Source organism: Trichechus manatus, unplaced genomic scaffold, assembly GCF_000243295.1.
Source record: "Trichechus manatus latirostris isolate Lorelei unplaced genomic scaffold, TriManLat1.0 scaffold00049, whole genome shotgun sequence".
NCBI classification, from domain to species: Eukaryota; Metazoa; Chordata; class Mammalia; order Sirenia; family Trichechidae; genus Trichechus; species Trichechus manatus.
Window position 1 is genome coordinate 10003041 of NW_004443985.1, and position 13987 is coordinate 10017027.

A 13987-nucleotide genomic window follows, 5' to 3' on the forward strand; every position below is an offset into this window, starting at 1 on the left:
AAAAAAAAAAAGGTTGAGAAGTTAGAGGGTTGACATGTTGTGGGGTTGTTAACCAATGTCATAAAACAGTATGTGTACTACTGTTTCATGAGAAAGTATTTGTTCTGTAAGCCTTCACCTGAAGTACAATTAAAAAAAAAAAAAAGTTAGGTGTTGATCATTTCTTCTGCATCTTTACATATTTCATGTGAAAAATGGGAGTGGCTTCTTCAGGGATATGTGAAACCAGAGGCTGGAGGGATATTTTTAATGGTTTTTACATTAGTGATACAATACTTTGTTTTCCTGGAGTTTAGAAAATAGATGTTTGCGTGTTGTATTCAACACCAAAGTATTCTTCAACTGAATAAAATTTTGTTTGATACTGAATTCTTGGAGCCCTGGTGGCACAGTGGTTAAGAGCTTGCCTGCTAACCCAAAGGTCAGCAGTTCAAATCCACCAGCTGCTCCTGGGAAACCCTATGGGGCAGTTCTACCCTGTCCTGTAGGGTCGCTATGAGTTGGAATCAAGTCGACGGCAACAGGTTTTTTTTTTTTACTGTATTGTTATGAAGTGGTAACGTTTCTTACATGAATATGAATATCTAACCATGGCTGCTTCTGAAGCCAGATTCCCAAGGATGCATTTGTGTGTGCTGGTACCTCCAGCAACATGTGAGTGTTCTCGTAACAGATGACTTACATTTTTGAATGATAATGATTTCAGTAATGTCTATTGCTTTCCCAGCAATTTAGCTTTGAATTAGAAAATATCTTTATGTAAAATTCCTTTTGCATTGGGCTTATCAAGCAGCTCTGTTCAGTTACCTTAAATGCTAACACCAGGGAAGACAGATGATGTTTGATATACGACCATGACTCCCCAATGAATCTGTAGGCCTAAAAGTCATTCTTTAGCAGAAGAAAACAAGCCTTTAGTATTGCTTCAACTCAAAACTTTATTTCCTTTGTAGAAAAGCCCAATTGCTTAAGTCACCTTCCTTTAGATGTCAAGAAAGGAACTTTAATAGAAAAAGTAAGTCTGTATTTGTTTTGGATTTCACCATAATAATAATACTTGTTGCATGTTTGTTAAAGATGTTTTCTTTTTAACATTTTTTAAAATTATGCTTTAGATGAAGGTTTACAGAGCAAACTAGTTTCTCATTAAACAATTAATACACATATTGTTTTGTGACATTGGTTGCCAACCCCACAGCATGTCAACACTCTCTCCTTCTCTACCTTGGGAGAGATGTTTTCTTACAGGAAATGTGTTCCACAGCAGCATATGACCCACATCCGAAACATTCATTTTAGGAAATGAGATAGAGCAAAGTTTTCATTAAATGGCATCTGTCATACAGGAGTGACGGACTACGTAAAATCTAGCATCGAACTGCCATTCTTTGGAATTGCAGTTATTTAAAGTGTATTCCACAGCAGGGATATAGATTACCTTGTCATATATTGACATCCACTGGTACAACAGAACAACATGATTTGAAGATGTAAAGTATTGAAGGAAAACATTGACTCAATTAGAATTGGGTGCATATAAGAAAAAATCTTCCGAGAAATAGTCCACCACATGATCGGAAACCAGAGAACCTCCACGAAAAACAAAGGGGTCATGATGGTTGTGTATATATGAAGCTTGTATTGTTAAGCAAAAGGTACAGGGTAGAGATAACAAATTCTAAACACGTAGCTAAAGAAAAAGCCTGCTCTATTTTGCATTATTATAGAATATTTTCATAATTTTTCAGAAGTTCATAATTTCTTAAAATAAATATATTACATGGTTTGATCCCTAATTTCTTTCAAGTCCCTACTCAAGTCTCACCTTATTAGAGAGGCTTCCCTGACCCCTCTATCTAAATTGAATATCTTTCACCACAGTCTCCATCTCTATCCTATCCATTTTGTATCCCTAGCCTGTTCTAATTGTCTTCAAGCCACTTCATACTGCCTACCACACCATATCTCTTTGTTTTATGTTTATTTTCCGACAGTAGAATCTGATCTTCATGAAACTTTGTCCGGTTTACTGCTATGTCTTCAGCATCTAGAACAATCTTTGGTGTATAATAGGTGTTCAAGAAAAATGTGCTGAGAAACTAGGAGAATTAAAAAAAAAAAATTCTTGCATCAATTCTAGGCTATGATGCTTGGTTGCCCCTGGAAAAAATATTAGGATATAGGCAAATTATAGTATATGGGTTTCTTTGTCCCTTGATCTTGTTGCAAAAAAAGTCCTGGACATTATTTTGGGGATATTAGAATATCCAGAAAGCACTTGCCCCATCATTACACAATGTATTGATTGAGCTTCCCAATGAGCTTCAGTAATCAACATCTCCCCAAACCCCTATTCAAGTTGCCTTCCAGTAATGCCTCTTCTTTTGTCACATTAGAGTCTTTGAGAAGCCTCCCTGTTCAGCTGGTTTACCAGTAGGCCTCACCCACTGTATGAACCATATACAACAGATTGCCTATTTATTCTGCTGTACTTAGAAATAGTAATAGCAAAAACAACTAACGCTGCCTTAAACCAGAGGAGTCTGACTGGCCCAGCCTGGCGTGTATCTTCTCACTCAAAAAGGAAGACAATAAGCCAGATCATGAGACTAATGGTTGTACTTAAAAAAAATAAAATTAGAATATTCTATGGAATAGCCCTTCCTTCATTAACTAAAATTCTCCTACTGGAATATAATTCTTAGGGTTCCACTGAGGTGATTTTTTAAAAATGAATTTAATAGTGTGGATATAAGATATTTGAATTTAAAGCATTTTATTTATAGATTTCATAGATTCATATATTTGGACTTTTTGTCTTCTCAGACCTCAAGTGAAAAAATTGGTCACTCATTTTGCTTCTTCCTATGAGCACCACCATCAAGGTCATTGATTTATAAAAGACAATTCCTTTCCTCTGATCCCAATCTGGTTCTTAGTCATGGTCTTAGGATATTTCTGATATTATCTCTGTCAAAGTGGTTGAGACCATGTTGGACACATGGTCCCTTTTGTGACTAGTTAACTTTGGTTTACTCTACATATCCCACAGTCCAGTGAATCACCTTTGCGAACTGGAATGTCAGGCCTGATTGTGAATATGATGAGACTTTATCTAAAGACCCTCAGGAGTGGAGGTATTCTTTCTTTGTGGAACTTTCAGATAGAAAGTGATGCATTATGTTCACTCATGTGGATGACCAACCAGAAAGCAAATAAGAAACAGGCCTGCTAAGTGTATGAGGTAACTCTACTGATGCTTTTGGCAGGAAATAATCATTGACCGTTCAATAAATGGAGCCCTAGTGGTGCAGTGGTTACAAGCGATGGCTGCTAATCAATAGTTCGGCAGTTCGAATTCGCCAACTGCTCCTTGGAAACCCTCTGGGGCAGTTCTACTCTGTCCTATAGGGTCAGTATGAGTCAGAATTGATTCTATGAAAATAAGTTTTGGTTCAATGAATAGGGTGATTCCAGAGCCTCTGAAATTTACACCAAAAAAAAGTTGGTTTATAGAGCTATGCAGCTCTTAAGTGAGGCCTCGATGAGGTCATGGGGAATAATGGGCAAAATCCCTCTATAAGCAGATGCAGGGTTTACGCAATTGGTTAACCAAGGAACATAATGCACTAACAAAGCAAGAAATCTGTTTCTGCCCATCAGGATTTTAAATGTGTTAAGGACCAATGATTTCTGCTTGCTTCCTATTTTCTCCTTTCCTAGATGGTAGTATTCCTTTAATCCACAAATCCTGTTGCTTCTCTATCATTCTATACCAGGGGTCTTGGGGCAGATAACTTGTCTTTTAACGTTATGGGTTGCTGAACCGTTAGAATCAGCTGTCCATGTCTGCACCTACTAGAGATGACTGCATCGCTGGATGTGGTAACAGGCTTTGAGGTGGGCCCCCTTGGGGAAAGAATGATGGCATGCCATTCAAAATGTATGTATGGGAAGAGTGGTGTCATAGATGTTGGGTGGTCAAAGTGATGAACTACTCTTAATTTTCCCTATTACACAGGCAAAGGAGCTAAAATACTCATCATCCCAGAATCTCCCACTGCTAAGGGGGAAACCACTTGACTCAGTTGGCCGTTGAGATGGATGTACAAGTTGCTGGATTAGAATTTGGGAAAACTCTTGAAAAGAACAGAACCAGCCATTATGCTTCTTCAGCCTTTCTCCCTTTTCTCTTTTTCATGGCTTGAATGTGGATATAATAATTGGAGCTGTAGAAGCCAACACGTGAATGGATGGATGAAAGTCATTCATTAAAGATAGTAAATCAAGAGAATGAAGGGAGCCTTGTTCCTTGATGACACTCCTAAGCATCTGCCCTCCATTGCCTACCTATGGCCTCCTTCTTGTTACTTGAGTAAAATAAACACCTATAAGTTTAAAAACCTATTGTTAGTTGTTTTTTCTTAGTTCTTTTCTTTTTATGCTTACAGGCTAATAATATTCCTTAGTCAAGGACTTTCTTTTAGTCACCTTGGGGTTGGCAAGAAGAAACAGGAACAGCCAAAATACTGAATCCAGAGCTGTAACAACCCCGTGTGAAAGACTAAATGTTAAAAATTCAGAATAATAAAGAGTTTTTATTCAATGATGTTCCTCCAACACGGAGAGCAACGCCTAGCACATAGTAGGCATATAAAAATGTTTGTTGGCTGATATTATTTATTGTATTCCTCAAGAAACGATTTTTCAGTAAAATAACAATTAAATTATACATTAGAATTTACAGAAGGCTCAGTAGCATATTTGAACTTAATGTATAACAACAACTAATAAGAGTTATTAATATTTATTGAAATTTGACTGTAAGTCAGGCATTATGCTGACTTCTTTGGGTATTGTTTTATTAACTCTTATAACAATATTATAACCTAGGTATTATTATCAGTGAGTGTCAGATATGTTTAAATAACTTAGCAAGGGTCACATAGCCAGGTAGTAACAGAGCCAGCATTCCAGGACTAGTTTATCTCCTTCTAAACATATGCTCTTAACCAATTCTAAATCTGCTCTTCTAAAGGAAACATATCCTGTGGTCCCTAAAAATCTTTTTGGCAGAACAGCAAGGATACAGAAAATGTGAGTCTGTGTCAATGGTTATTCATTATTAATCAACTACCACTTACTGGATGATTTATTGTTAAATTACTTTTAGTTGACAGATCAGTTGAATTTTTCATATGCTCATACAGGAATAAGTCAGCTCGACAAACTGATTCTCTGGGAGGGTTCTGTATTCACTCCGGGTTGCTATTAGGAACCTCGGTTATTTGTAGCATTTTTGACTTAAGATCCTGGAGTCATTAAAATGTGGCACTGCAACCTGCCTGGTAGGATACTGATGAAAATGAGGATGCAGGAGGTGATTCAGCAGATATTTAAATGGCCAAAAATACAGTGCAAGTTTCACACACCCTGCAGACTGCAGGTTTATATGATAATAAATAATAGTTATCACCAGGACAAAGAGGGAAAAAAAAGGCCATGAAATCCAATAGCTCCGTCAGAAATCTGCTAATACAGGTGGTAAAGTTTATTCCATTTCATTGTCAAAGGCAGGCTATTTATTTGCTTCCGGGTAGTTAAATTACAGTGCCATTTACTGCTGAAAGTTTTCCAGTAGGCAGATGTGAACTTAAAGCTCTGAGTTTTAGATTCAAAGTTCGCAAGAAAAGGGAGAAGAATTTACTCCACCGACAGCGGAACTGATAAACATAAAATCTTTGAGCAATTACAGACATAAAATAAGTGTCTTAAACATTCCAATCTGAATCGCCTTACTCTGTATCTTGGGCATATGCCAAGGGCCAAAATCCAGGCTGAAGTAATTGTTCATTTCAGTAAGCTATTTAAAATATTTCCCTTTGATAGCCTACGGCGTAGGTGAGGGGTCACTGACTGATGTGTGTGTGTGTGTGTGTGTGTGTGTGTACACACACATTAATCTGAGAATATCTGAAACAGTGGAGAAAATGCACATTGTAGTCATTACTCCCATACTACTGCAATCTAGCTATTTCTCAAGTTTGGGAATTTACCAATAGAAAAGATCAAAGACATTCCAATAACATTTTTTTTAATTAAGCATTTTTATAATAATTTTCTTATCAACACGTGTTACCTTTCAGTTCCTATTCAAGATTTAAATTTTGCATATACCTAACAACTTTACTTTATCATTTGTTCCTCGGGTATGAAAGTCACTACTTAATAAACTTGTCACTTAATCTTTGCCAAGCAATCTTTTAACCAAGGCATTTATGTAATTATCTTATTAATTAAAAATATTAACTCCATCAATCTGAGTTGTTAACCAATCCAAAGCTTCCAGGCATAATCCTGATGAGGAAGACATCACACAGCCTAATGAGTTCAAATTCTAATTTATACCACCTTGAAAAACAATCAATGTGTCATAAAGGGCAATCATTCCACCAAAGTAATCTATATGGGAAGTGACCCCCAGCAAAAGGATAACAGATATGAGCAGTACCACCATGCTATAAGACAACCGAAGTTGTTGGAAGAAACCAAATATCCCATCTCTAGTTATCTGAAGTTGAAATTGGAAAATGTTATCAGAGAATGCTTGCAATCATACCAAAGTCCAAATGTCTGTAAATTTGACAACTTCATCATTTACTCATATATATCACTCAGGTCTTATGGAAATAGTTAAGGATAATTTTATATATTAATAGGACATAAACACATAAGGTCAGGATTTTGAGATCAGTTGGCTATTTTACCTAAAATATTGAGAATCTGGAGATAGTAAATTGAGTAATCAAGAAGAATATTTTAAAAATAAGTTGCATGTGAACAAATCCCATATAACCATTATTTTAAAGCAAATATCTACCAAGCATCCATATGTTATCATGGTTTTTAACTTAAAAAAAAAATTATATATCTATTGGAACATGTATAGTTGCATAGGTAGCACAGAGATATCCAATGTACCCTTCATCTAGTTTCCCCTAAGTTACATCTTACATAGTTACAGTTTCCTCTAACAGTTACATCTGACATACTTTAGGAAACTATCAAAACCAGGAAATTGACATTGGCAGAATGTGTGTACATAGTTCTATGTCATTTTATTACATGTGTCAATTCCTATAACCACTAGGACGTAGGATACAAAACTATTATAAATGAGTTTACTCATTGTCTTGGATATACAAAATGTGTTATAATTTCAGATACAAGCTCTTGACTATATCAAAAGCTGCAAAATAGACAGTAAATATTCTCTTCAAATTTTTTTGCCCAAAATGAGACATTTCTTCTGCAATTTTTAATAAATGAGCACTGCAACTTATTATTATCTAGGAAATGCTATGTACAAAGTCTAAAGTACAATTCTAGCAATACAGATAAGGCACACTATAGTGAAACTCATTTTCCTGCACAGATCGGACAGTCTCATCATTCAACAATTAGGTCTCATCAACATGAAGGTGGGCTATTGTTTAACACTGTTCATGAAAAACAACTTGGACCACTCCAAAACCGTTTGTTGGTGAAAACCCTAGATACACCTGCACACGCACATACACACACAAAAAAACAATACTCCATTTCCAGGCAAAACATTTTATAAGTGCCCTTAAATTACTAAAAAGGGTACCATAACAAAAAACAAGAAAACTAAACCCATTGCTGTCGAGTCGATTCTGACTCATAGCGACCCTACAGGACAGAGTAGAACTACCCCTCAGGGTTTCCAAGGAGCGTCTGGTGGATTCAAACTGCTGACTTTTGGTTTGCAGCCGAACTCTTAACCACGGCACCACCAGGGTTTCCCCATAACAAAAGAACTCATTAATAAAGACACAAAGAAACAATGAAATATACCAGTCAAGAGTCTTCCAAGCCAAACCTATTGTGGGATTTCTTTTTTTCCTTACACAGTCCAAATTGTTGTAAACTCAATTTCTGAGTCATCTCAGAGCAAAAGAGAAATATTTTATCCCAAAAGGAAACAATAAACAAAAAAATACAGAATCCAAACACCAGTCTTACCTTGGCCATCTGTGCCTGCACGCCATTTGCCTTGAGAGATGCTACTGCTTTCTGTGCGGCTGCGGGACTGTCAAAATCTACAAAACCATAACCTGTGAAAACACAAAGCCCCTTCTTAGTACTCACAAAAAGCTTCATCTTTATCATGCTGATGAAATGTGTGTTTGCATTTACTTCTTTTGACACATGACCCCGGTTGACCATGAAGTTTCCCAAAGCAATGGTTCTTAACCCTTTGGGAAAGTTACTAGAATGTCTTTAGACATAAAGTAGTAAATCTCTTGTTTTCTAGAAGTTGATTTGGAGATTGGGTACATAATCAGCCATCTGATTTAGGCTAATTGGGTGAATAAAGTGATACATTGTTTAACCACGTGCTTCTTTCTTCAATGAATTTGCTGCAAGAGTGAGGAGAATGCATTGCTTGAAAAAAGTCTCTCTCGGAAGTTAATTTTCAGAGCTTAAAAAAAATTGATGTTAATAAAAGCTATAGTATAACTTGCATAAGGTTATCACCAGCAACCTCAATGGTGTCTGGCAGGCACAGGTGTTCAATAAATACATGTCAACTGCATGAATGAATAAAGGTTGTGGATGGCAAAGGTTTGAACCTAGTTCCACTTGACTCCTAGGTCCAAACAGAACTTTCTCTCAATGATAATGTCACAAATCAACTATGTTGACTTTTAAGTGGTCTGTGATAATGATTAAATAGAGAAACCTCCACGCTTCTTCTAAAAATGAGAAACAAAGACCCATATCATATATTTGTTATTACAGTACAGTCTGAAAAGGAATTGCCTATGGTGTTCGGCAGTTGTCCATCCCTGTGGGTGTGTACACGTGGGAAGGACAAAGAAATGGCCAACAAACAGAGTCAATGAAAGGGGAATTTTGCTTGCTTTTAAGCAGGGCTGATATCAGTCCAGGGCTTAGGCAAACTGCGATGTCAGCTGCCAAGAATATTTCCAAATAAAAATGCTCAAGCGTGCATTTGAGGGCAGCTCTGTTTGGCGTGCCTAAAAAGGCCACCAGGTATATCCCACGCGTCTTCTCATCTGTCAGTCAGAGATCTGCTCTATACTCTCATATTCCTCTCATTTAGAAGTTTTGAGGTGAGTCACTGAAGCAAACTTGCTGACCGCCGAATAAACGCAGAAGAGTGCAAGAGAATCCAATTACCAAGTTGTTTCTTTTAATTAACGATTTCATTTTCTCCTCTCCAATCTCGTCTTCTTTTTCTCCCTCCCAGCATGTTATCCGAAAATGAACTTGGGACACAGCAGTGCACCGTAAAATGCTCTTGAAAAGCTGGGCTGAGAAGCTGGGAAGTTTCTATTTCTAATCCAAAAGGAAGTTTGCTCTGTAAGTACTGCTAGTTCTTCCAACACCATTCAAACTATGAGCAGTAGCTCTCACTAAGGTAAGATTTTTTAAAAAGCCAAAAGGACAAGTGAAAAAAACAGAAAAAGAACAAAATAAGTCAAGGAATGGAGGTAGGAGGAAGGGAAAATGAAACTAAAATCGAGACATTACCTTCCATATGCCAGATTCCGTTCTAGGTGGGTGACAGGTTAACACCTGATAAAACTGTAACAACTTCACATACTATCAGGCTCGTGTCCATTACACAGATGAGGAAACCGAGGCTCAGGCGAGATGATGTGGCTGGCCTAACATCACAAGCTACCTAACTGACAGATCCAGGATTTGAAGCCAAGCCTGAAAATGTCCATTTCAGTGACCTAGTGGATTCTGAAGCCCACCAGGGAACACAATTCTGGCAAATTCCTTGGATTTTGAAGTTAGGCAATGGAATTAAATGATTTCAGGAAAGGATTCAGTCCATTCATCCAGTCAGAACAATTACCATTGCAGTGGCTGAGTTCTCAGTACAACGTCCTAAGTGAGCTTTGGCAAGGCACCCCTCCACCTCACGCACTGGATAATCTTTCTTATCCATCTAGACGCAAATGCTTGCATTCACCAGTGAAATTCTAGCCCAGGTACTACGTCAGGTATGGGGTATGTGGTTGTTGTGTGCTGTTGAGTCGACTTTGACTCATAGCGGCCCTATAGGACAGAGTAGAACTGCCTCATAGGGTTTCCAAGGCTGTAAACATTTACGGAAGCAGATTGTCACATCTTTCTCCCACGGAGTGGCTGATGGATTCGAACCACTGACCTCTCAATTGGCAGCCAAGTGCTTAACCACTGCACCACTAGGGCTCCTTAGAATAGGCATAATGATGAAAAAGACAGTCCTAGTTCCAACCCTTAGTCCATTTGGAAAATGAACATTAAACAAATAACTATACAAATGAATCTATAATTTGAAATGGCATGCTTTCCTTGAGAGAAATGAGAGAATATCATACACAATGTAACTATTGAGTGTTCATTGTTGAAAGTTTTTAGGAGGGGAGTGACAAAAAATTATATATATATATATATATATATATATATATTTTAAAGATCACTCTAGCTGGTTTCTGCCTGGAGAATGAATTGCTATGGGGGGAGGGTGATAATGGAATAAGGGAGACCAGTTAGAAGCTACTGCGCAATCTAGAAAATGGTAACTTGGCACCAAAACGGGTGGAGTGAAATGGATGATTTGAGTTCTGTTTTGGAGACAGAATTAAACAGTAGGTGGTGATGGATTGGGTTGGGAGTAAGGCAGATATAGAGGACAAGGGTTACTATTGTTTTGCTGGCCTAAGCCAGTGGGTGGGTGGAGATGAGATTTACTGAAATGTGGAGATTGGTGGAGGCTCCCACGCTGGAGAGGGAAAATGAAAATGTCAGTTTGGGACACACTGAGTTAGAAATGCCTGAGAGACATCTAAGTTGAAAGGACAAGTGGCAGTTGGATATACTAGCCTGGCTCTCAGAAAAGGGGATGGGGTGGGAAATATAAATTAGGAGGTCAACAGCATAAAGATATTATTTACAGAGATGCAAAGATGAAAATGCCAAGAGTAAAAAGAAGAGGGATCCAGTTGTGGGGCTTGGACAGTTTCGGCACTTAAGACTCAGATAAGAAAATGAGATTGCAAGGAGGCTGAAAGAGAAGGGGAGAGAAAGAAGGAAATAATAAAGGAATAAAACCTGTTGCCGTCAAGTCGATTCTGACTCATAGAGACCCTACAGGACGAGTAGAACTGCCCCATAGGGTTTCCAAGGAGTGCCTGGTAGATTCAAACTGCCAACCTTTTGGTTAGCAGCTGTAGCTCTTAACCACTATGCCACCAGAGTTTCCAAGAAAGGAATAGGTTGCCTCAAATGCCAAGGGAAGAAAGTGTTCCAAGAAGAAGGGAGAGGTCAGCTGTGCCAAAAGCTGTTGAGAGCTTGAGCAAGACGAGAGCTGGAAGTGGCCTGTGTGCTTGGGAACACAGATATCTCATAATCAAGATTTGCTTCACGCAATCTTGGGTGGGTTGGGGACTGAAGCCTTCTCAAGCAGTTGAAGAGCAATAGAAAGACGAGAAGGTAAGAACAGTAGAAAGATGAGAAGGTAGAGAGAGTGCACACAGGCCTCTGCAGTTATCTTGGCTGGGAAGGAGAATTAAGAGACTGCTTTAGCTAGAGGGGGATACGAAGTCAAATGAATTGTTTTTGTTTGTTTTCAGATAGGAGATACTGTGGCTTTTAATCTTAGCTGCTAGACTCATTTCAGAAGCTTAAAAAAATACCAATGCCCAAAACCCATACTAAGGAGAATTAAATCAGTATCTTTGGGATGGGGCCCAGTTATACAGACACACACACACACACACACACACACACGTATGTATATGTACATACATGTATATGTAAATTCCCGAACTGATTCCCACGTGGAGCTTGGGTAGAAAATTACTGCGCGTTCATTCAAGTCATTCACCAAAAATTTCTTGAGCACCGACTATACTGTTCTTGGAGCCCTTGTGGTGTAGCAGCTAAGCATTTGGCTGCTGACAAAAGGTTGGCAGTTCGAATCCACCAGCTGCTCCTTGGAAACCCTATGGGGCAGTTCTACTGTGTCCTATAGGGTTGCTATGAGTTGGAATCAACTCAATGGATTTATTTTTTTGTTTGTTTGTTTACTATATTGTTCTTGGTACTTTCTTTGCATGTTAATAAGAAAGATCAAACAGGAAGCAAGAGATGAAGCTACAGAAAGGCAGGGAGATAACCTATACAATAAAGTTGCTGAGAGGGTGAGGGGATGGGACCTAGAAGTGCTGGCCTTCGCTAAAAGATAGACCCTTGCCTTCATCCACTGTAACTGGAAGGAAGAAAAAAAGAGCACTCTTCGTTATCATATGTTAGTTCTTTTAATATCCCCAGTTACTAGGGCTGTGCCTAATACTTAGTCGTTCCTTAATAAATATTTGTCATTATAAATTGAGAACATGTTTAAAAGATGCTAATTTATAAATGGGACTATAAACCTGTTGCCGTCAAGCTGATTCTGACTCACAGCGACCCTTTAAGACAAAGTACAACTGCCCCATAGGGTTTCCAAGGAACACCTGGTGGATTGAACTGCCGACCTTTTGGTTAGCAGCTGAACTCTTAACCACTAGGCCACCAGGGTTTCCCATGGAACTACAGTGGGGATGAACTGATAAACAAGTTTATTATCACTTTTTGCCTATCAAGAGCAATATAAATGCTAAGCAGCTGTGCTCCGGGTTCAGCCACGCCTCCACCCTTCACGGCTGCCCCGGATTTTCAGGACTCTCATTCGGCCTTGTCTCTAGTTCTGACTCTTCTCTCTGGCTTCCTCCCTTCCCTTTCACGCCCACACATTACACAGGATATTACAAAATCACTATGTTGACCTCCAGGGCTGAACTCCAATCCGAACAGAAGAAACCTCTGTGAGGGCATGAGACGCCCGGAGATTTCTCTGAATCGGGAAGTTATGTGTGAACTGTGAGAAAACTGTAATGCTGAAGCGCCATCTTGTCAGCAAGGAGAGAGAGTGGCGCCTCCAGACAAAACACCTTCTACATGGATAGTCCCAAGACAAAAGGGGGCCTAAGAATCCTTAAAAAAACGAATAAATAAACAAAGGATAAGCCTTCAGTGAAATATTTCGCTGAGCTTTGTGTTTTTCATATATACTCACTACCACTAGTTAAAATGGAAAGTTCAGAGGTAAACATGTCTCAAGAAACCCTGAAAAATACTCCAGTTCTAGAAATAAATGTTGCATTCATGAGTTTTATGTGACAACATATACCGCGCCAAATGAAATATGAAGCTGTCCCTAAAGAATAATGATGTATTTGCTAAAGAATAAAGCAACTATAATTTGGTTTCAGTTTGCTTTCCTTAATGACAAACAACCAAGTCTGGGAACTGCAACTTGTGTACCTGCATCTAATGAGGGAAGGACAGAGAGATTAGTTAATGATGCTTTATAGTCACTGCTAAAATCCTCTGCAAATCACGGTGAACGCTAACCGTCTGAAACCGTGGCCCAAGGATCTGTGAGTCCACCCATCTCACTCTCTCAATTACATAATTAAGCTTGGCAGCAGGTTCAAATGAATTAAAACTGAATGTCACTGTTTTCTCCATGCATCCCTGTCCTTGTTCTTCTTCCTTGTCGGGGGAGAAGGCCAGCAGTTCTGCCATTAGCAGGAAGCAGAGCAGTGAGAAAGAACCAACTCTACACTAATTAGGTCATTGGCCAAACACACTCATTCTATCGGCAGAAAGAATCAATGCTTTCCTGAAATGTTTTGAACCTTGTGTTAAACTTTTGCTATTTTTATGCCACTACAAACCTGATGACTTTATGGGAAAAAAAGCAAATACTTCTATTTTAGAAACTGTATATATCTATATATATATAGAATTATATATATAGTTATACAAAGCTTATTAAGAAAATGTTCTGCATCCTACTTTGGTGAGTGGCGTCTGGGGTCTTAAAAGCTTGCAA

General features: G+C 38.5%; 1 protein-coding gene across 4 annotated transcripts in view; it reads right to left on the reverse strand.

The window, feature by feature from the left end:
• The window catches only part of RBMS3 (RNA binding motif single stranded interacting protein 3), an 827213-nt gene that overhangs the window by 484256 nt on the left and 328970 nt on the right, over window positions 1-13987 (reverse strand). For all 4 annotated transcript variants that reach the window (XM_004377362.3, XM_004377363.2, XM_004377360.2 and 1 more), the window contains exon 4: window positions 8047-8138. In XM_004377362.3, the coding sequence (XP_004377419.1) occupies window positions 8047-8138 (92 nt within the window). The remainder of the gene's footprint in view (window positions 1-8046; window positions 8139-13987) is intronic.